This window comes from Carassius gibelio, chromosome B5 (assembly GCF_023724105.1).
Source record: "Carassius gibelio isolate Cgi1373 ecotype wild population from Czech Republic chromosome B5, carGib1.2-hapl.c, whole genome shotgun sequence".
Classification (NCBI taxonomy): domain Eukaryota; kingdom Metazoa; phylum Chordata; class Actinopteri; order Cypriniformes; family Cyprinidae; genus Carassius; species Carassius gibelio.
The window spans coordinates 38,541,198-38,565,619 of NC_068400.1; the positions used below are offsets into that span (position 1 = coordinate 38,541,198).

The window sequence follows — 24,422 nt, forward strand, 5'->3', positions numbered from 1 at the left end:
TCAACGTTGAAGGTCGGTCATGTGCCGGCTGGGAGATGGAGCGGAATTTCCTTATATGGGTCCTAGGGCACTTCTGCCGGAAGAGCGCGTGCTCCCATATAGGGAGGCTGAGCACAGACATTTCACTGATCAGAGCGATTCACTGATCAGAGCGAGAGCGTCGCGAAAAGTCACAAAAGAAGTGTGTTTTTGGTTGCCAGGGCAAGACAACCCTGCACAGATTACCAAAATAAAACAGCATTAAGGGCAGTGGATGGAGTTTATTTTTACAGAGCATCAACGGAGTTGTGCAAGTGTTTTTGTTTGTTCCCTGCATTTCGAAGATGCTTGTTTTACAAACAAGGCCCAGTTTGACGGATTTGCGTATTGTTTATTTCTTAAGGATGATGCAATCCCAACGAAAAAGGTTCACGATTGTGTGTTGGAACCGCAGGCGGTGAGTAAAACTGCTTAAAATATCTCTGCCTCCTTGTTAGTGCGTCCCCTCCCATGCTGGTGACCCGGGTTCGAGCCCCGCTCGGAGCGAGTCATTGCTGCTGCTGCTCTCGTTCAGTTTCAGCCTCCGGATCTGATTCTGGATCATAAATAAACGGCTGAATCTGACTGTAAGCCATGGTTTGTTTTGGATGATGGTTTTTCCCTCAGGGTAATGTCACAGCTTCCACATGCTCTCAACGCAAAGCCTACTGGCGCTCGTGATTCTTTTAGCTCCGCCCACACGTCACGCCTCCAGCCGGTCGTGTTTTTCCGGGAAAAATCGGTACAGACTATCTTTATCTTATGAATATAATAAAACTAAAGACTTTTTGGAGTTATGAAGGATGCAGTACTACTCTATAGGTACTCAAGATTAAAAGGATATTGAGTGAAAACGAGCATTTCACCCCCCCTTTAAGGATGATGCAATCCCAACGAAAAAGGGTCACGATCCAGTGTTAGAATCGCAGGCGGTGAGTAAAACTGCTTAAAATATCTCTGCTTCCTTGTTAGTGCGTCCCCTCCCATGCTGGTGACCCGGGTTCGAGCCCCGCTCGGAGCGAGTCATTGCTGCTGCTGCTCTCGTTCAGTTTCAGCCTCGGGATCTGATTCTGGATCATAAATAAACGGCTGAATCTGACTGTTAGCCATGGTTTGTTTTGGATGATGGTTTTTCCTTCACGGTAATGTCACAGCTTCCAGGCGCTCTCAACGCAAAAGCCTACTGGCGCTCGTGATTCTTTAGCTCCGCCCACACGTCACGCCTCCAGCCGGTCGTGTTTTTCCGGGAAAAATCGGTACAGACTATCTTTCTCTTATGAATATAATAAAACTAAAGACTTTTTGGATTTATGAAGGATGCAGTACTACTCTATAGGTACTCAAGATTAACAGGATATTGAGTGAAAACGAGCATTTCACCCCCCCCCCTTTAACATACACAAGCTGGATTGTAATCAATGGCGTTTCATAAAATGTAACAATGTTTTGTTTCTTTAGAGTTGAAAAAAATATATATGAAGAAACTATTATTGAACTACTAACACTTTAAAAATGTAAACCGTCATTGGACATTTGCTATTTCTTCTAAAGTACTTAATAAGGAGAACCGGACTCATTATTCTTTTTTTTTTTATTATTATTCTTCTTTTTTTTTTTTTTTTTTTTTTGAAGATTCTCATACCTATTACTAAACGACATCTGAAGGCTTTGGCATGGGGATAAACCTGACGAGCTCCAGGTAAAACCGCTGTGGGCGGTATCGTGACCAACGCGTCGTAATAAACATATGTTGCTGTTCCTTTAAATAATTTGATACAAAGTCATGAGGTGGCGCGGGGATCATGGGAAGTGTAGTGGATGTTTTTCAGGGCAGCGCTTTCCTCTGCTCAGCGGGGCAGATGTGGAAGACTACAATCCCAGCGGCGCCGGTGTTGCTGTCTTTGGCTCAGTTTCTGTCGACGTGGGAAAAGCGGCGCAAGAGCAAACAACACTCAAATCTTATGGGTGTTTGTGCTTGAGATGGTACGAGTGTCATGCGAGAGGACGCGTGTTTCTGAAAACAGATTCCAGCATGTGGCTCAAACCCGAGGAGGTGCTTCTCAAAAACGCGCTAAAATTATGGGTGACGGAGAAATCCAGCGATTACTTCGTACTGCAGCGCAGACGCGGATACGGAGAAGACAGCGGCGGATTGACAGGTAACGTTACCGGGAGCGCTCGGATATCCGTGTTCAAGCGCTAGGCATGGAAAAGCCTCTGGTGCTTTTACTGATAACTATTAATATGTATTCAACTGTCATCTCGGGTAGTGTTACACCTTGAAATACACTTCAAATGATTTCCCAAACTATTGATTTTTAGTTTTAACCCCAAGTGCTTTTGCAACAGGTCAAGGGTTAATGCAGTCTTGCAGATTGGATGGTTTTTATAAGTTTGACTGTCCGCGGTCTAATGATATGTTCTTTTGAGTGTTGACGTCACCACTGCGGTAACTGGTCGTGTGCATAAAGGTAGACCAGACAAAACTGCAACATTACTCCAGATATTATATATTTAGAAGCCAAATCCTAAACGTGTTTAATACGGAGACTATTCATGCAGGTCTGGGCTGTTGCTCCCTCTCTTTGATGGGAGTTGTTGCGTCACGCCGTGACGTCAGATGTTTAGGTTTGAGGTGGATCAAAGTGTTTACTGGCAGATGCTTTCTCTCCAGATGCGACTTGGGAATATCTGGTCAGTTAAGGGCAACATGATACATGCAAGGTTGATGTCATTTTAAGCCAATTTTAACTCTTATCTTTTAAAGATCCGTTAATGTTTACTATTTGAACATTAAATGTTACACATAAACAACTGTATAGTTTTAAAGTTTTGAGAAATATAATTATAATGATGTACTTTGCATGACAAGGGTAAAATGTTCAAGTGTAATTATACATTTAAGTCGAGTAATATTAATTAACTTCATGTACTTACTATATTGTTAGTGTTAGGATTAGGGTTTGAATTAGGGTAACTTGAATTTATTTTATGCCTATTATTTTATGTGTTTGGTGTGTTGGGACCACAAAATCTTAAAATCTTAAGTTGCATGCTAAATTTGTAGCAATAGCCAACAATAAATAGTTTGGGTACAAATTATTGATTTTCTTTTATGCCAAAAATCATTACAATATTAAGTAAAGATCATGTTCCATTAAGATTTTTTGAACTTCATCTAGACAACTTTAAATGCAATTTTCTTAATATTTTGATATTTTTGCACCCCCAGATTCCAGATTTTCTGATAGTTTTATCTCAGCCAAATGTTGTCTGATCCTAACAAACCACACATCAATGGAAAACGTATTTATTCATTCAGCTTTCAGATGTTTGACCCTTAAAAAATCCCTTAAAAAAATTTTCAATCCTTATTACTTATTTTGTGGTCCAAGGTCACATATATACAATTGATTCACCATTACAAATTGACTGAGTATGGAAAAATTTGAGGATAGTTGTAAGTTTGTGGCAGAACCAAAGCCATGTCATGGGAAGTGGTGCCCAATCCCATCCTGCAATAAAATGCAAATTGGAAGGACGACTCTATATATTATTAGAGTTGAAAGCCAACTGAGCTGCTCCGTTTCAATGCATTAGAGATTTATAGACATTGGTCAGCTGGGAATTGTCTGCAGTGGTAGATGTTGGGACACTGATGACAAAACGTATAAATAAACTTCACTGAGCTGGACTATCACACTAGTTTTGCAACATCGACAGTGTTATTGAACTGAATTGAAACAACACTGGACAAAACGGAGATGAATAATGACACTATCTTCTGCAGAGCTGTTTTACAGCTGAAATTGAATTTGTTTTATAACTGAGGACTTTTAACACTTATTTTTCTGTTATTAAGGTAAAGCTGCTTTGAATCAATCTGTATTGTATAAATGGGATTTGACTTGAGAAATAAAATAACAGTACAATATATAACAATACATCAGTAAAAATAAGTGCAATTGCATCACAGAGTCGCCAGCAAAGAAGAATTTAACCACAATTGTTGTTGAGCTGATTATAGGTTTTACTCTAATTAGTGTCTATTTTTTTCTTTTGGAGTTCATCACCATGGAAACCTTTGCTTCATGGCTAAGGGCCATGATACATCAGCTTCTTTCTGAAGCAGTGCAGAGAGGACCGGTTTTCAGTGACTACCATTACATTCCCTGCTAACATCCTGATGTGCATCAGAGACACTGAAAGAAGTTAAATCAAGTGCCAGTCAAACCTAATGTTATTCTATATTGTTTTATCATAGCAACATATAATGTTTTTGAAAGGAGTCTCTTATGCACACATAGGCTGCATTTATTTCATCACAGAAACAGGAAAAACAGTAAGATTGTGAAATACTATTACAATTTAAAATCAGCAGCCATTTCTCCAGTCGTCAGTGTCACATGATCCTTCAGATATTATTCTAATATGCTGATCTGATGCTCAAGGAACATGTCTTATTATTAGTCTAGTGTTTAAAAAAATAAAATAAATGAAAAGGCTGCTATTTGTATGAATGTAATGACTACACCATAAATGTTTCATATTTTCTTGCTGTTGTCTTTTAATGTTTTCATATACAGTTGTAATTCAGACCGCAGATTTAAAGAAAAATAAATGTAGTTTTTGTAATATTATGTTAATTATTTTATGTCATTTGTTATAGGCCTGCTGGTTGGAACGTTGGACACAGTTCTTGACTCCACAGCCAAAGTCGCCCCGTTTCGCATTTTACACCAGACGCCCGACTCTCAGGTGTACTGGAGCATTGCCTGTGGTGAGAGAGATGCTGCACACCGTGTTAATGTGTATGTGAAGGCTCAGACTTCTATAATGTGTGTGTGTGTGTGTGTGTGCAGGAGCATCTTTAGAGGAGATCTCACAGCACTGGGACTGGCTGCAGCAGAACATCAGCAGAACTCTCTCTGTGTTCGATTCTGGTGAAGACATCACCAGTTTTGTCCAGGGAAAGATACGGGTGAGAGGGTTATTTGTCTCCAAGACACAAGACACTCTCTTGTTTTTGTGCTATTAAACTGGAAGTCCCAGTCTTGCATTGTTGACTTCAGTGGCGGTATGTTGTGTTTGTATAGGGTCTGATTGCAGAGGAGGGCACATCAGCCGGTGACGAGGAGGATCCCGAACGCTTCCGGGAGGCTGTGCTGCGCTTTGAACATCTGTTCGGTTTGCCTCAGAGGGAGAAGCTTGTGACGTATTTCTCTTGCAGCTACTGGAGAGGACGAGTGCCACACCAGGGCTGGATTTACCTCAGCACCAACTTCCTGTGTTTCTACTCCTATATGCTGGGAAATGAGGGTTAGAAACATGATCGCCTGTTTACACATAATAACACAAGCTGGCTATTTTATGATGGTTATGATGTCTGAACAATGCATTTATTAGCAAAGCGGTTTTATAATTGTTTTGGTTCCAAGCATTATTATTACATATATTATTATACTTGTGGCCCCCTGGGTGGTCCCTAGACCACTTTTTGAAAACACTTACACTGCCTTTCAAAAGTTTGGGATCAGTAAGATTTTTAATGTTTGTGTTTTTTTCATAAATTTTGTTTTACTGAGTTTCTTAAGCTCATAAAGGCTGCATTTATTTGTGAAAAAAACAGTAGTATTGTGAAGAATTGTTGCAATTTCTGATATTGGTTTCTATTTTAATGTTAGTGCTGTCAAACGATAAGTCGTAATTACATGCATCCAAAAATAAAAGTTTTTGTTCGCATGATATATGCATTTGTTCCATGTATATTTATTATCTTTATATAAATACACACACATACAGTATATATTCTGAAAATAATTACATGTATTTACATGTCTTTATTTATATTCCTATATTTTACATTATAAATAAATATATATATATATATATATGCATGCATGTGTGTGTTTTTATATATACTTAATAAAATATACACCGTACACATACATATATTGTGTAAAAAATATATATGTATATATATTTTTTATTTTATTTTGGATGTTAAAAAAAGAAGAAAATACATTTTTTTTCTAACAATATAAGTCATTACTCTCATTTTTATCCATTTAACACATTCTTGCTGAATAAAAGTATTAATTCCTTAAAAATAATTAAAAAAATTAACACTTAATTTAACATATCTATTTTTAATAAACACTGCTCTTTTGAACTTATTCATCAAAGTATCCTGGAAAAAAAAAAGTATCCCATCTCCCAAAAAATATTTAGCAGTGCAACTGTTTTGAACATTGTTTATAAATCAGCAATTCAGAATGATTCCTGAAGGATCATGTGACACTGAAGACTGGAGTAATGATGCTGAAATTCAGCTTTGCTTCACCGGAAGAAATGTCAAAACCTTTTGAATGGCAGTGTATATTAAGTTTGCATATAAATGAATATTCCTTATTTAGAAACTCAGAATCTATTTTTCCACATGTAAAGAAGTTAACCAATTATAACAGAGTACATTCACGTATCAAAGTCCTAGCTCACTCAAAAATTTAATTAACTCACCTTCATGTCATTCTAAATCTATATGGTTTTATTTCTTATTTGAATTATAAGAGATATGTCCCATAAAACACCTTATGTGCTTCATATATAAAGGTTTTGTCTTTCTAAGTGTTACAGCTGGCATCTGCCCAAATCTAATATTATTATGCATTCTTGTTTAGTGAAACTGGTGTATCCCTGGGACGAGGTGAGCCGCCTGGAACGTACGTCGAGTGTGTTGTTGGCAGAGAGCATCCGTGTGTGTGTGCGTGGAGAGGATCATTACTTCTCAATGCTCCTGAGGCTCCAGCAGACATACCTGATAATGCAGCAGCTGGCCGAATACGCCATTGTGCGCTTCTTCGACAAAGAAACATTTAATGCTGAACATCCACTAGCCAACCCTCTTCACATCATGCAGAAGTGCATTATTTTTATTCCTCTGTTAGCTATTTTTCTTTTACTGGACGATGTCTGACTCTACTGTAATCGTTGCAGGGCTCTGGAAATCCATGCACGCAATCAGTCATTTCGAGCATTTTTCCGGTTGCCGCAGGAGGAGAATCTTTGTGAAGTGCATGAGAGTTTCCTCTGGGTTCCATTCAGCCATGTCAATACGCTTGGAAAAATCTGTGTCTCTGAGAACTATCTGTGCTTTGCAAGTCAAGATGGGTCTCAGTGCCATCTCATAATCCCTCTATGGGAGGTGCGTATACTGCTCATTATTCTGCAAAGAATGTCACGGTGAAGACAAGTGCTGTCTGTGTTTGTGTTTCACTAATGCCGATGTATGTGTTGTTTTGGCATTAATGTATTCCTGTAGGTGTTTAGTGTGGAGCTGCCAGATCGTGGTAGTCGTGCCCTGTCTGTGTGTCTTCGTGGCAAGAGAGCTTTGCGTTTTTCTGAGGTTCGGGATTTTGAGCGACTTGCTGCCACCATCCGCAGAAAGTGTGGGACAGCAGGAAGCCCTCAACACTACATCAGCAATCCGGTAATTCCTCTACACTCCATCCACTATTATTGAGTATATTGTTATTTCATATGATTTAAAGATATCCTGCATTTCTTGGTATGATTTTGTGGTAGCTGTAAAAATGCCAGAGGAAACAATAGATTGATGTGTGTGTTTTTCTCTCTGAGGATGAGGAGGGTGTTATGGTGGGGCAAAGTCAAGCCGTCAGCACCGAAGCTCTTATGAACGTCTTTCATCCACATGATGCAGAAAACCTTGACCCCAAAATGGTACAGAGAACCTTGATGCAATATTTGTGCAATGTTAGTTTAGTAAAGATAATTAATGTAATCAGAAGATGTGGTATACACTACCATTTAAAGGTTGATCGTCAATAAAATGAATATATTCGTTCAGCAGGGACCCATTAAATTGAGAGTAAATGCATTTATGATGAAGCATAGGATTGCTATTTCAAATAAACTGAATTTTTTCTATACATCAAAAATGTATTGTGTGAAGACTAGAGTAAATGGCTGCTGAAAATTCAGCTCTGCCTTCACAGGAATAATTTTTATATATGTATATATGCGGTTATTTTAACATTGTGATTGGCAGCTGAAAGAGCGAATGAAGGAGCAGTCGTGGGAGATTCATTTTGCTGAATACGGCCGTGGATCTGGAATGTTTTGCACCAAAAAAACACGGGATCTCATTGTACGAGGAGTTCCAGAGACTCTCAGAGGAGAACTGTGGATGCTCTTCTCAGGTGTGTGTTGTTCTGGTTGTGTGTGCGTGTGTATGTGCCACAGTTTCACTCATACATGTCTGCTTGTGTTATAGGTGCAGTTCATGACATGACCTCTCATCCCGGATACTATGGACGGATATTGGAGGAGTGTATGGGCAGCAGCTCGCTTGCATGTGATGAGATCGAGAGAGATCTGCATCGTTCACTCCCAGAACACCCAGCATTCCAGAGTGACACAGGAATCTCGGCTCTCCGCCGCGTCTTGACTGCCTACGCTCATCGCAACCCCAAAATCGGCTACTGCCAGGTGAAAACACACACGTAACATTTTCATCTAGTCTAACACATGGTCTCAGCATCGAATTGCACAGTTCAAAGAACATCGGATTCATCTTGTTCACAAATTTGTTAAAAAGCTCTCAAAACCATCATGTTGCACTCTGATTGAATGTCTACACAATTTCAAGCAGCCCAGGTTTGTGTTGGTGTAGTAGTGATTATGAGGTTCATGGCATAAAATCTGTGATAAATTCTCACTACGCAAGTGTTTACATGTCAATCAGATGATCCTAGGCCCTTTGTTTTGGCCTGAATTTGCTTATAGTATAATTGGGCCTTAAGTGACTGGTTGTATCTTCAAGGTGAATCAGACTTTATTTTGGTCTACAATATGTGTGTATGTAACATCCCCCTCATGCACAGCCTACAGTATTATCTGCAAGACTAGCATAAACACAATTAATCATTACACACACACACAAACAAGATATTGTTGTCACATATTGCATCAATATTCTATATTAAATATTTAATAAAAAAAGGAAAATGAAAACCAGCTGAATCTATGGTAATAAAGAACCTAAGCAGAACTAGTTTAAAAATATTTCTGTGTGCAAAAAACTGAAAAGACATGTAATTTGAATAATTGTTTTGGTAATCAAAACTTGGTGTATACAGAGTATAAGCATGGGGAATATGCAAAGCGAAGTATTCAAGGATTATGATGAATGCATTAAAAAATATATTTTTTGCTATGGAAGCCAAATTATTTTTGTTTAAATTCAATTTGCATATACAGATATGTTACAAACCTTTTAAGAGGGACAAAAAAATCTGTCATTTGTGTTTTTTTTTTCTTTATTCAGTAAAAACTCTACTTCCACTCATTCTAATAATAATTTAGTTTTCATGTATTGTAAATGTATGATGTTGTTTTGTCGGTCTGTCCAGGCGATGAATATCCTGACGTCTGTGTTGCTGCTGTATGCTAAAGAAGAAGAGGCTTTCTGGCTGCTGGTCGCTGTGTGTGAACGAATGCTCCCAGACTACTTCAACCGTAGAATTATTGGTATGTGTGTGTATGAGATCTCATGCCCGGGAGGTGATTGAATCATCTTAATAAAATTGCAGGCTGCCATTGTTACACAATGCCAATGGTGTCGTAATTGCATGAGCTTTTTTAAGGTGCTCCACAATTTCTTTTCATGTTAAGTACTTGCACGTCTCCTGTTCTGTCTGTAATAAGTTGTGCCATTCTGTTTGTTGCTGCAGTGGCAGTTTACTGAATCTTTTTATTTGTGAATACAGTGTTATTCATGTCTAAGTGTGTGTGTTTTCCAGGAGCCCTGGTGGACCAGGCTGTGTTCGAGGAACTGATCCGTGAGCATCTTACCCAGCTGACCGAACACATGACGGACCTGTCATTCTTCTCGTCAGTGTCGTTGTCATGGTTCCTGACTCTCTTCATCAGCGTACTGCCAATAGAGAGCGCAGTGAATGTTGTCGACTGCTTCTTTTATGATGGTATCAAAGCCATCCTGCAGCTTGGCCTTGCTGTCCTTGACTACAATATGGATAGTCTTCTTTGTTGCACTGATGATGCAGAAGCCGTCACAGTCCTCAACAGGTGACTGGAACGTTGTCCTCTTAACATGGCCAAAGCATGATTGTAGCAAGCTGTGTTGTCATTATGTTATGTGCAGTATAAAATTAAAAGGAAATTTTAAACAGAAAAGGTGTCACTAAAATGTATTCAAGTATATTATATTATGTTATTGAAAGTACATTTTTTTCCATGCTGTGTGACTCATGCAGCAAAGATCAGGAATGATCAAACTCAAGAGTATCTTTGGATGACAAGCTGCTATTTAATTGTAAACTGCATCCACTTCTTTAATTTTTGCAGTGGATATTTTTTTATTTACAAACTTAACCTGTATTTAAATCTGATTTTGTCCTTCAGGTTTTTTGACAGTGTCACAAATAAAGACAGTCCCCTGCCAGCTACTGTACAGCAGGCATCTGCAGCAGCCAATGACAAATCAATACAAAAGGTGGACATCAGCGATCTCATTAAAGAGGCATACGAGGTAAAGCTACACACTTTAATATACTGTAGTGAACATTAAAATCGGTTTTCTTTTTGATGTCTTCAGCTCTGGTTTTGTCAGAACATGTAGTAAGAGCAGAATTTTTGTACTCATTACATTCCTATAAAGTCTGTTGTGCAATGAAATGGTATACATTTTTCAGCACTTTCAAACTGGTCAGTTGCACAGAAAGACAAAAAAAACCCAGGAGTTCTGTGGTCAGCAAACCAAAGGTCTGAAATAGTTCCTCATATTAATGAAACTTTTTATTTCAGAAATATGGAAGCATTCGAACAGAGGAAGTGGAAAACATGCGGAAGAGGAACAAGCTTTATGTCATCCAAACACTAGAAGACACAACAAAACAAAATGTAGTAAGTACAAAAGCCATGCTATATCCACCTTAATTTCATAATAATATAATATAATTATAAACCAAGCATTAAAATATCCACACACAAAAAAAGATACAATGAAGAAAAAAGAAACAGCATTATAAAGCCTCATGCATAGTTATGTGGTTTCATCTCAGATTAGATTTTACGAAGTATACACTATGGTTCAAAAGTTTGGGGTCTGTAAATTATTTTTGAAGAAATGAATTTTATTCAGCAGGGAGTCAGTAAAGACATTTAAAAACGGTACAAATGTTTCAAATAAAAGCTGTTCTTTGATTTCTGAATCATATTTTGAATTGTAACAGTATTCCACAATATTAATGTTTTACTGTATTTGTGATCAAATAAGTGCAGCCTCGGTGAGCATAAGATACTTCTTTCAAAAACATTGAAAACTCTTACCGAATCAGAACCTTTAAATGGTAGTGTGATATGAATTATTATTTCTTACACATTGTTTGCACATACAGTGGCAGTAAAGATTATTTTCCATTGTAAGATGTTTAATTGTCTGTCATTTTTGTGTCTTATTGCTGCAGCTGCGTGTTGTTGCTCAAGATGTGAAATTCAGTGCTGCTCATCTGGATGAGCTCTACATGCTCTTTAAGGTGAGTTGCATGAACAAATTTGTGCAGTTCCATGCCTGAAGACCTCAAAATGCTGCTGCAACCACACAAACTGTTAAAGGTTGTGTCTTTTGACTGTTTGTGTGTTATAGAGGCAGCACTTTGTGAGCTGTTACTGGTCAGTAGGTAGTCCTGCCCTGCAGAACCATGACCCCAGCCTGCCATATCTGGACCAGTATCAGCTGGATCAGTCCCAGTTTAGTAGCCTGTTTGCCCTCCTGCAGCCGTGGACCACACACACGCATGTGCGCTCACTGGCACAATCAGCCTTCCGGCTTCTGGACGCGAATGGAGACGGACTTGTGAACTTCAAAGAGTTCATATGCGGTCTGGGTAAGAGGAGCCTTCCCTGAACTAATTGACTGCTCTTTGAACTTTCACCTCAGTACATACCAGCTTTCCTTAAACCTGCCAGATTAATTAAAGTGTGTATATATGTGTGTGTGTGTATTGCAGATATCCTATACAACAGATCTTTCACAGAAAAACTAAAATTTCTCTTCAAACTGCACCTTCAACCAGGTAAATTAATTTTACGACCTCTGCCACTGTGTATAATAAAAGCTTAGTGTGAACATAAGATATGGTTATCCTTGTATATGATCAATCTTTATACTGTATAGTCCCCTCTACAACCTTAATGCCCCGATATACTTCAAACGAAATCGAAGAACAAACTGATATGACATCATTTTGAACAAAATCAGGCTGAAACTAAGTTCATTTGGCAGTTCGAAATGGCTGACCAAAGCAAATATTCTGGGGGAGTTCGTTTTGGCTCCTAAACACCTTTAAGTTTCCCTTGGTCTGTGGCGATTACACAATCGGTGGGTGTGTTCTGAAACTCCACCTTCTTTGACGTGCAAATTAATTTTTTCCCGGTTCGTTTCTCTGAGTTCTGCAAAAAGCAGTTGGGGGGAAACATCCAAGACAAGTTTTCCAAAGCCACAAAAAGAATGAAAGGAAAGAGTAAACGTAAAAGGTAGCAAATACCAAATACACGTTTCGAATTTATGTTACACCATACTGCTGCCGTATACAATAAATGAAATGCCAAACGAACATACAATAATAAACCTTTGTTTTTATCAAAAGTAAATCATAACACCACATAAAATATTAAAAGGTGTAACAATTTATCCAGTTTAATAAAATAAATGAACACTAATAAAATAAAGTAACAAACTGACTCTATTTTCTATATTTTTTTTCCATATCATGCTAAATTTTTACAGACTATGAGACATTCACACTTCCACTTATTGCAAACATGATACTTGACTCTGAACTGCTGCTAATCATTATTCTTTTATCTTTAATATTATGACCATTTGTGCCCGTCTCACACCTAGATTTCCTGCACTTCAACATTTCATTTGTTGTTGTGTTTGGGGGATTCAAGCAAGAGTCGCGAGTCATGTTTACATTAATCTACACCCCACCTCCAGCAGCCCGGGGCTATCGCAATCTTTTGAAACAGTATAACGTTGCTCAGCCTTTTTGAACTTCTTTTTGCCCCCAAATTAAGAACGAAAACAAACTTCGTTTGAAGTATACTGGGGCCTTTAAAGGTGTAGTTTACATCAAGAATACCTGATAATTAACTCACCTCCATGTCACCCATGATGTTTATGTATCCTTATTCCACTGCTGGGACCAGGATCTTTTGAAGCTGCATTGAAACTGCAGTTTGGACCACTTCATGGAGAAAAATTCTGAAATGTTTCTCTCAAAAACCTTGATTTCTTTTCGACTGAAGAAAGACGTGAACATCATGGATGCCATGGGGGAGAGTAAAATTATCAGGAAATTTTTATTCTGGAAGTGAACTAATGCTTTATGCAGTCTGTATAGCAAAATAACTCTTAAATTATATATCTGACTCTTGTATAACTCTGCATAAAATCTGTATGTCTAACCTATCTGTAACTCTATTTAATATTTTAATCTAACCCCTAAGTGATATACATGGTAACAGTTGGGTCAAATATGTAATCCGTACACCTCTATAAATACAGAGTTCTGGCATGAAACTCTAGATGGCGCAGTCCGATAGGTCTTACTCGATCTGACCTAATGACATCATTATCACATGGCACAGCTGATTGGTTCTCTCCTGTATCTGTAGCCAATGAGCTCACTGCTCAGCATTAAGAAATATGACTAGGGCTTACAGTATCAGTTGTAGCTTGCTTCAGAAACACTCCACCATCCCCAGCTCCACCTGTAAAGATCTGCTACGAGGTGATTCATGTATGCTATATGGAGGTTATTTCATGTATGTTATATTTGCAGCAGCAATATTTCTAACATGCTCACAGCAGTATGTGATGGATGTATTGGCAGTAGTAAGTCTCGGTACTTGCTCTGCCACAGCAGCATCAGCGTAGCAGATTTATTCCTCTGAGACCAAATACATTAACATTGTCATGTACGCTACCATGCAAATCCCTCGAGAGTTGTCATGACAGAAACCTATTTAATCTATATATCTGCACCCTCCATGAACCTGGATTATCTGTCTTACCTCTACATCTCCTCATTATTTGCTGTAATTTGTTTTATTATACATTTTTGTTTTAAACCAAACTACCTTAACTGCATTTAGTATTTTGTGCTGCTTATGTTTGGCTGAAGGGCCTAATAGCAATATGTGGCAAATGTAGTATGAGTTTGGGTCTGTAACTGCTAAGATATCAGCACTTTATCTAAATAACCCTTCACTTTTGAAGGTTATAAGTTCATGTAGCATGTTTGTATGACTGTGCCTTTTTAAAACAATAGGCAATTTTGTCAAGTGCAGATTTATCCATAACTTATGACGGATCATGACTGACACTTTTTTACCGATTCAGATAAAAGTGGAATGTGTGTATATATATGCATATTCTCTGTGTTTCTGCAGGGACCCAGGAGTGTAAGATTTTACCGTCGTCTAGATTTTTTCCTCCGGCTGAAGATCACTCTTTCTCTACTCGTCTTTCTGGTCAGCTTCCACTGCTTTCTGCGGCTCCTTATGCCTCCTTTCTTTTCGTTTCATTCATTCATTTCTTTCTTTATTCACATTTCACTCTTTCTTCTTTCGTCTGGATATGTTGTAATGTCGCTGATTTATTTTATGTTCCTATGTGTATTTTTAAATGTTTGTGTGTTGTGCTGTATTTGTGTTTAAGAGGGACTTGTCTCACCTACAGTAACAGCCAAAAAGCTTTGATTTCTAGAAACACCTAATTTTGGTGTTTTACAAGAATCAGAAGCTCAAAACCCTGCCCACCCATGAAAACCAATTAGACTAGGTGTTTGCATGTATATCTGTTCATGCATGAGAGTGTCTCTGTGTTTCGTGGCTGTACATTTTTTCTTATCTTCCGTGTAGACTCTGCAGAGGATGGAGTGATCAGAAAATGTCCAGAGAGAGGTGAAGTATTCATCCCTGTCCTCTAATCATGTTCTCTTCATCATATCAAACAATATCACAAATAAACCATAACAGGGTTGTCAGGGTCACTGTACAATGACCAAAATGAGCATGTATTCTTGGCTACTTGATAAATAAATGGACATAAAATATTTGAGTAAAAAAGTGATTGATTGCCAGGCAATCAAAGTCAAATTCAGAGTTTATTATGAATTATTATACAAAAATAATTTAGCACAGAATGCTGTCATTAATGAATCAGAGTAATGTAGTATAGGTAGCTGTTAAAAAATCTGTTGTATTTTGCCCCTCAGGTCGTGCTAAAGTAGATCTGCAGGAATATCTGAAACAGTGGCAGGAAGATTTGCAACGGAGAGAGGAGAATATCAAAGATCTGCCCAGAATTAATCAGGTAAACACACTGAAGATGTGCTCAGAATCTCAAATGTCTTTGTTCAGCCGTTTAATGATGACTGAACGATGGTTTTTCATGTCTTTATGGTTGAGATTTTTTCAATTCATGTATAGCTGATCTGTGTACATTAAAGCGATAGTTGACCCAAAAATAAAAATCCTGTCATTAACTACTCACACACACATGTCGTTCCAAACCCATAAGACCATCGTTCATCTTTAGAACACAAATTAAAATATTTTTGATGAATTCTGAGAACTCTCTGACCCTCCCATATAACATCCTAACATGATCCAGGCTCAGAAATGTAGCAAGGAGATCATTAAAATAATCCATGTGACATCAGTGGTTCAACTGTAATTTTTCAAAGCTACCAGGATACTTTTTGTGCACAAAGAAAACAAAAATAATGACTTTATTCAACAGTTTGTCTCCTATAGTGCCATTTTGGAGAGCTTCACATACGTTAACAGCATATGTAAGCGGATACATTGTTTATGCATTGTTATGAATGTAAACAATGTATCCGCGTACATACATTGCATACGTTTCTCATACTTACTTTGAGGTGTTTGGCAAGAGTGTCATCAGCGTTCATTCTCTGCTCACTGACCTTGTTCAGAGCAGTTCTATTCCTGTCCTGAACACATACAAACTCTAGTAGAGACTTGTCTTATTGAAGTGTAATAGGATTTTTGCTCGTGGTCACCTCATTTCTGACCACATTTAAACCATAGAAATACAGTTCATTTTAATTCAAGAGAATGTATCTACTGTGTTCCAGGTGCAGTTTATTGGTTTGACGAAGACTCTGTATGGTGTGTTCCATGGCACCGAGGAGGAGGAGAGTCTGTACCGCGCTGTGACGCGAGTGACCAGTCTTCTGCTGCGCATGGAGGAGGTAGGTCGGAAGCTACAGGAGAGCAGTCTGCAGAAAATTCCCCAAAGTACACCCACCAGCACGGATCAGCCAGAGACCTCCCCAACATTACCCACCAGCCCTGAGACCAAAACCCTCACTGAGGGTGAAGACGACCAACCCGAGTCTCTGGCCAGTCCACAAGAAACTGCCCCATCCCACACTGACATTACCCCAACCTCAACCTCACGTCCGTCCACCCCCACCAGCAGTCCCACCGGAACCAGCAGCCCCGTGTTGGACACGCCAACAGACACCCCCAGCTCGCCCTCTTCGGTCAGAGATGGGGACTGGAGTTTCTCCTTCGAGCAGATTCTTGCATCTCTTCTGAATGAACCGTCTGTCGTTCGCTTCTTCGAACGGGCCGTTGACACAGATTCTCTGATCGCACACGCATGCAAAAACCAGCTTAAAGTTGCACACTAACACACTACATCAGAGCAATCACAGCAAAACACTGCCCTAAAAGCCATAAACCCTCTCCCTTCCTCTTTCCCTTTTTCTGTGCGACTGTGTGTACAGGTCAGTGTTTGTGAAACACTCATCTCCGTTACAGATGAGGACATTGTTTTATTTATATACAGACGCACATATGCAGAACAATTACAAAATCAAAGCCCCCTCCCCCCCAAAAAATAAATGAAAATAATTGAAGTATAAAATGATTGACATTGCACAGTGTGAAGAAAAACAGGTATTTTAATGTAATATAACAGATTAGCTTTTGATGTTACATGATTGTTGGAGATATTGTGATATAATGTAGATGAAAGTATTCTGATGTAATATAATTGAGGTATTATATTATAAATAATACTATGAATGGCATGTTTGATTTGGGATGATGGCATGAAAAGGCTTTGCCTGCTTTATCTTTTAAGTAACCTCGAAACAGCTTACACGCACATGCACTACGTCTGTCATTCCCAGCCTGACCTAATGCACGTAAGCACATGTAGGACCACTAAAGGAAGGATGATTGTAAGGGAAATCAAAACGCTATGCTGTTGAACTGCTAATGGCTGAAAAAACTATATTGTTTGAGAATTCATTCAAAATATATTATATAACACATATGTCGCCTTACATTACGTACCTTGCTCGAATGAGCTATTCAATTCTTTTGTTCTTTTTGTAGAGGCTTGGTTAGGAATGGCCAGAATTTGTTATGCTAATGAGGAGGCGGAGTTTAGTCCACATCATCTCACATTCCTTTGCACTGAAGGTCTTTATTATTCCAGAGTATAGTCATGTAATTCTGGTTCACTGGATGTGTTCGTCTACAAACCGAAATCTGTGGTTTATGCCTTATTCGTTTTTGATTCAGGACTTCAGTACGATCACAAGTGCTTCCATTTAATGAAAACCTATTTCATCTTTAAACATGTTTCAACAGTTTCAAAATATATTACAAGAAGTATATTTTCTGTCGTTATTTTACAGATTAAAGAAAAAACGTCATAGAGAACATACTGAAATGATTTAGCAAGACAAATATTTAGAACTGTCGCGCTGTAAATGATATGCAAAATGTGTAAGTCATTTTTTCTGTCCGTTCATGTAGTACAAGCTGTAAGAAACATTAAGTGATAAATCACCTATCATAAGAGTTGTATGATGCTTAAAAGGGACAAATAGATATGCAGAATTTTGTCTAAATGTTGAGTGCAAGAAAGGGAAGTTGGTGTTTTGTGGTTATTCCGTTTGAAATTGTGACAGGTCTACACCAGCTAAAAGTTTTTCGTTCTGTGTGTAATAAAGTAATTATGTTCTTCTAAAGCTAAAGGCACCTCAAAATGGAACCCCGTAGTGTGTGTTTTCCACTCGGTTATTCATCTAAGGAAGATGCTTTGGTTTTGTATTCTTTCACACTAATTACAAAGTCCATAGAAATTGAAGTTGCATTGAAAGATAAGTTATTAGTATTTCATCTAAGAGTCGCTCTCGTAATGTTTTTGTTTGAACATTTGATGTTCGCTTCATGTACTTCAGGGTAATAGTGTGTGGTCATTTTGACTTTTAGTTTAATTTTTGTATTTTTATTTTTTGTTTTACAATCTGTTTGTGCCTCATAAACTGTCACATTATGAAAATGTAAAGATAAAATAAAATAAATGAAGAAAGGATCTTCCCTCTCTTTTTTTCTCTATCTTTAATGTTGTTCCAGGAGCAACACTGATGTTGATTCAGGTACATATATCACACTAAACCTCCTGCTACTCTTGAGAACAATATAAGCAGGATGTCCACAGTGCTGTCAATAGTGTGATCAATCCCAGCTGCAGGCATGCAGACAGGTCCCTGCTGTGATCAGCTTCAGCCTTTGATTAGGTTACAAGGCTATTTTATGACGGTCATTTTGGCACAGCTTGACATCGTGTCCTCTGACCCCTGCCACTATGGTGACACCTGTTGTGAGACAAGCACATTTTGCTTAAAAGGGGGAGATTGTAACCTGGGTCTTGACTTTGAAAGGAGAATCTTATTAATATTGAGATTGTAACCTGGGTGTTTACTTTGAAAGGAGTCAGCTTCCAGTGTCATCCGCTTCCAGCTATTTTTAGCTGTACAAAACTGCTCGTTTTTCCATAATATTGCAAACTGTTGTGTCTTACCTAATTATTTTATATTATATTAATTTAATGCATCAATTATGAATACACTGGTTTGTAATGCAAACAGTTTTAGTTAACTGCACTTTGTTATTCTTCTCAGTGTTAGTATTGGCTAGAATCAATCCAGCAAAAAACATAAGCTAACAACAAATTACATTTTATACCAATTAGATTGTGTTTGATTGACCTCTACACCTACAACTTACAATAATGCAAAAACAGTAATTATTTTTATACACTGAGGGGGAAAATTATGCTATACTGATGTGCCAGAAGTCTCTCACATTCACAGAAATGTATATGTAAATGTAAATGTAAATGTAAATGTATTTATTTATTGTGCTTGTCTGTGCGTAACCTATCAAGTTATTAGCTTAGCAACATGCTAACATGAGACACTTTGTGCAGCACATGAGTGACTCTTAATGGAGCATCAGTCACTTTTGAGGCTGTTTTTGGGTCAGAATGATGCTGCTTTTGAAGGACATGAGACACCAAGAGAGCTCACAAGATTTAGGAGCATAGCTGGAGAGGTAATAACAGCCCATAGCCCATTAGTGACACACTTGTTGGATCTGTTGAAAGGCTTTTGGCAACAGCTTCAGTCAATCTGTACTCTTGCCCAATGTAACAGATTTAGCCAATCAGTGCTCCTTCCTGTCCGTCTGCCAGACCTGTCTCAGGTTTCAAACCGGACGCACACACACACATACAAAGTGTCTCTGGGCACTCATTTCAGCTCTCTAAGAATAGTCTCCAGTGTTTATTTAAGAAGTGGACACACACATAGCACCATTTCTTTATATCATTCATGTTAACATGAGAATGTGTGGATAGTACATTCATACAGTACTAGTTCTCTGGTTGTACAATTTTTAAACAGGCCATAGACACACTGTAAACACCTGGTAAAGACATTCAGCCAAGTCTAGCTGATGAAACTGTTGTAAGCTGTTGACTTGTAAAATGTGATTAATGTTGCCACTGAAAAAATATAAATTAGTTTTCCTCCAGTAAGTCTGCCCCTTAAAAACCTCACAAGTTTCAAACATTCACATTTTACCCGTAAGTCTCCTTTAATTCATTTTAAGTGATCATCCTTATGAAAGACCTTCTCCGCCATACACATTAGAAAAAAATACATATTTTAGTTTATCATGATTATGACATATAGTGTTGAAATTCTGGGGAAAAAAATGAGATCAGATCATAATTTTGGAAATCAAAATGTCGAAATTATAATAATTTTTTTTATTATGTAGAAATTTGTCATAATGACTCCTAATTTCAACTTTTTATGCCATGATTTGTATTTCATAATTTCATTTATGACATCATTTTGACTTTTTATGTCATAATTATGACTTAATGTATCATAATCTCTACTTTTTGACTTACCAATTAGGATTTATCAAAGCAAAGCTTCCATATGATTTTAGTTTATGATTCAATCATCAATCTTTTCGATTAATGATCAAGTTATTGCAATGTTCCCACAAAATGAATTCAAGTAAAGCATCACACCAGTTTACATTCGGACTCCCTGATTCTGATGTCATTCTTAATGACACTAATATTCTTGTCATGCGCTCAGAGTCTAGTTGGAGTCTTGTTTGTGTCTGGTCAGATTTTGAGGTCATCCATCCTGGTCTTGTTGTTGCTGTATCGACTTGAATAGCTGGGCCTGCGCTGCTGGCTTGGTGATCCGGGGACAGAATTAGTTTTGTTGATTTTGAAATCTGCAGCATCCGGTTTCCCGCTGCGCTCTACAGCCATGTTCTCGCGGTTCTGCTTATAAGCGGAGCGGCTGCTGTTTTGCGGGAAGGTTCCGTCGGGTTCTGAGAGGTTGAAGTGTGGCTCTGTGGGAAAAGGTGCCGGAGGCGGTGCGTGAGGTGGAAAATACGGGTAGTTTGGCACAAACGGAACCACCACATCCTCACTAGGTGCTTTAGATTCAGTGTCGCAGACAGAATGAGAGCGCCTGTATCGAAGACCCTGGTGGCATTTAGTGAAACCCAGGTGGTACATCTCCACCAGGTTGAGCAGCAGAGAAACACAGGCCACTGCCAGCATAAATATGATGAAGATGGTTTTTTCTGTAGGTCGTGAGATGTAGCAGTTGACGGTGTTGGGACAGGGCCATCTGTTGCAGGTATACAGTGGCTTGAGTTCGAATCCGTACAGGAAGTACTGTGCCACAATGAAGCCCACCTCAAACAGTGTTTTGAAGATGATGTTGAAGACATACGTGCGTAACAAGACTCCCTGCAGACGGATCTTCCCCTGTTCGTCACGTATGGGACCTCTTCCAGATTTGGTGTTCAAAAGTGCCTGTTTGTCCGTCCCGCCTGCTTCGTTGTGTTTTGGTTTCTTCTCCATGCGCACCAGGTGCAGGATGTGGCCCAGGTAGATCAGTGTCGGAGTGGAGACGAAGATGATCTGAAGCACCCAGAATCGGATGTGAGAGATCGGGAAGGTTATATCGTAGCATACGTTCTGGCAACCAGGTTGTTTGGTGTCACAGGTGAAACCGGACTGCTCATCGCCCCAAACCTTCTCTGCGGCAGCACCGAGCACCAAGATCCGGAAGATGAAGAGTACGGTGAGCCAGACTTTGCCCACCACCGTGGAGTGTTCCTGGGCACTTTCCAAAAGCTTCCCAAGCGAGCTCCAGTCTCCCATTACTGTTGCGTGCCCACCTGCAAATGCACACACAAATACAGAGATACAGCAATTGTAATTAAGCTGATAACCAGTAATGGCCAATAATCACTAAATGGCAAATGTGAAAATTCTACATTACTTAGTCTGAATAATAATCGGCAAAGGTTTTCTTAATAAAAAAATAAGGGAAATGAATAAGCACAATCCAGTAAGCCTTACAATACTTTCCTACAAAAATGTGTACACTTATATATTAACTTTTTCTTACATTTAGGTCCAAAAAGAAAAGGTCCAGCATGTATTATGTCAACTTAGTCAACTAAATGTGGACGTTCTGTAGACATGTATACATATAATTAAAATACCATAACCTAACCATAGCAGAAAACCTTCATTTTTGCAAAAAAAATTAACTAAAAAATTAATTACATTTTGTCAGATTTAGATCAATCCTCAAAAAAGTTTCCCCAAAATATGGTTAAGTATTTTCATAGGCACACAGATACATGCTAACACACACATATATTATTAGAGGGGTGGGTTGAAGGTTCTTTGTCATATTTGAAGGATGTGTGTAGTCATATGGCCCTGAGGTTTCACTGACATGTCTTCATGCCTGAGCATGACCTGAAACAGGTGGACATACTCGACCCCTGCAGACACACACACACACAAGGATCTTGCAACACACTTCATACTTTCTGTACATACTGTCTGTTAACAGATTATCTTAAACTTTTCAAACGTTTTAATGCTATGATGCTACCCTTGTGAATGGGGCAGCTATATATTTTATGTATAGAGTGAAAAAAAAATCATAAATATGTCTCATATTTTACCTGAAAATGTCTACTATACAGATAATATCTAATTCAAAATATTTACTCTGTATTAAGTTGACACTGACATTTTTTATATCTTACTTGTGAACAAAACAATTAGTGATTTGATTAAATAATTTTCTAATGATTTTCTGTATGGAAAACTATTTATATATAACTTTATTTATATATATATATATATATATATTAACTTTATTTATATATATTTTTTATGGAATTAATTTATTTTGTGTTGCATGTCTCTTTGAACAATTGTGGATCTTGTCCCTGGACCTTAGTTTGAAAACCTTGGCCTTTATGAACATAGACTCCAATAATAAAATTCACCATTATATATGAACCTAGAAGCCTCTCAGTTGAGCTACTATGTTTGTTTCACACTGAGCAACACACATACACTCTGTGAAGAACATCAAACAAGGATTTCTGAACTAAAATATACATCCTTTCTCAGATCATCAACCAGACACACTGTGATTAGTCATTCACAAATAAATACATACACAGTGATTAATCGCATTAGTCATAATACTAAATCTAGGATCCTTTTTGCTTCCAAAAATCTGATGCATCTGGCAATATTTCTGCCATTATTCAGCCATATCTTTACATATAAATCCATGGATTGATTAATGCTTGCAAATGAAAGGAATCAAAGACTGTTAAAAGTTAATACAAGACAGAGAAAAGTCTGAAAGGGTATTCAATTGTTTCATCAGTTTGTGTATCGGTCCGTCTGTATGTGTACAAAGGGACTGTGTGAGAGACGGTTAATTCTATAGCTTGAGACTCACCTTTCTTCAAAGTCCCGAGTTAGAATGATCCCCTCACACATAAAGAGTAATAAGTCTACAGGTCTGTACACAGTGCTATACTTCTTCTGTCATACATACACTCTCTTCTGTACTCCAACACTCGCTCAAACAGAAAGAGAGAACTGACCCATACAAATACACTGTATATGTGTGTGTGTGCGTGTGTTGGGGTTAATTTTGGCAGGGAACACAATCCCTAGGGAGAATTTTGGAGAGTGTACCACCTGCCTTTTTTCTCAGAGCCTCTGGGATAAGTGACAGCTGTCAGGACCAATGGCAGAGCTCACAGGAAACAGTCAGCCAGGCACATACATTCCTCCCTTTGAAGGAAAGCAAATGAAACATAGTCTCTTTTTGTCTTTCTGTTTTTGTTTTTTCCTTTTTTAAAGCACCAGATGGAGAACAAACAGAAGCTAAAGACGAAAAGGTAGACAGGAGGCAAGACTGTGTCCCTCTGCTTGTATTTGATATGTATGCTATAATGGTCAGAGGTGATGGAGGACAGGGAATTTTTACATTCTCGAAGACCAGGTAAACTGGCCTGGCTGTTGACAGAAGACCCATGACTCAAAACTCAAAGATTTTCTCAAAATATTCAATTCATTTTTCTGATTAGGTAATAAATGTATATAGGCTGTTATATTATTATACTGTATATCATTGAATGTTTATTGTTTATTTAACTGAAATCACATGGGATGCATCTGAAAGAACAGCATTGGTTATTTGTGTGTGTGTGTGTGTGTGTGTGTGTGTGTGTGTGTGTGTGTGTGTGTGTGTGTGTGTGTGTGTGTGTGTGTGTGTGTGTGTGTGTGTGTGTGTGTGTGATTAGTAATGTAATAAATATTCAATAATTATGCCACTGAACCTGGTGACCACTGTGGCAAAAGTGGGTCAGTCCAAATTTTACTAAATAAATACGATAAGTAATTTCAACAGCAGATTATTAAAACAGATGTCCTATTGTAACATCAAAAGTACTTTATCAAAAAAGTATCATCATTATGTCCATGAACAGAACATTACAAATGCTGATCATGACCTTGCAATAATGGATAAAAAATGTAGTCACTGTGGTTTTTGAAGACTTGATCTTTTGGAGCTCTAGCGCCCCCTAGATGT

General features: G+C 38.2%; 2 protein-coding genes across 4 annotated transcripts; one reads left to right on the forward strand and one right to left on the reverse strand.

The window, feature by feature from the left end:
• The first annotated feature begins 1,825 nt into the window (after positions 1-1,825).
• Positions 1,826-18,490, forward strand: LOC127957524 (TBC1 domain family member 8B). Of its 3 annotated transcripts, none has more exons than XM_052556095.1 (21): positions 1,826-2,177; positions 4,688-4,798; positions 4,881-4,999; positions 5,115-5,337; positions 6,699-6,939; positions 7,015-7,222; positions 7,340-7,507; positions 7,657-7,758; positions 8,087-8,237; positions 8,312-8,526; positions 9,450-9,567; positions 9,840-10,125; positions 10,462-10,588; positions 10,864-10,962; positions 11,526-11,594; positions 11,705-11,945; positions 12,069-12,134; positions 14,518-14,598; positions 14,989-15,030; positions 15,345-15,442; positions 16,230-18,490. In XM_052556095.1, the coding sequence occupies exons 1-21, from the start codon at positions 2,051-2,053 to the stop codon at positions 16,788-16,790; spliced, it is 3,453 nt and encodes a 1,150-aa protein (XP_052412055.1). In that variant the 5' UTR covers positions 1,826-2,050; the 3' UTR covers positions 16,791-18,490. The 3 variants fall into 3 exon arrangements, with proteins under 3 accessions (XP_052412055.1, XP_052412056.1, XP_052412057.1); XM_052556096.1 differs by having other exon boundaries at positions 1,827-2,177; positions 14,518-14,529; XM_052556097.1 differs by lacking the exon at positions 14,518-14,598 and having other exon boundaries at positions 1,828-2,177.
• A 1,284-nt stretch (positions 18,491-19,774) lies between these two features.
• Positions 19,775-23,459, reverse strand: gja2 (gap junction protein, alpha 2). The gene is made up of 2 exons (XM_052556098.1): positions 23,280-23,459; positions 19,775-21,678 (listed from the first exon to the last, which is right to left on the reverse strand). The coding sequence occupies exon 2, from the start codon at positions 21,659-21,661 to the stop codon at positions 20,603-20,605; it is 1,059 nt and encodes a 352-aa protein (XP_052412058.1). The 5' UTR covers positions 21,662-21,678; positions 23,280-23,459; the 3' UTR covers positions 19,775-20,602.
• Between the last annotated feature and the right edge of the window lie 963 nt (positions 23,460-24,422).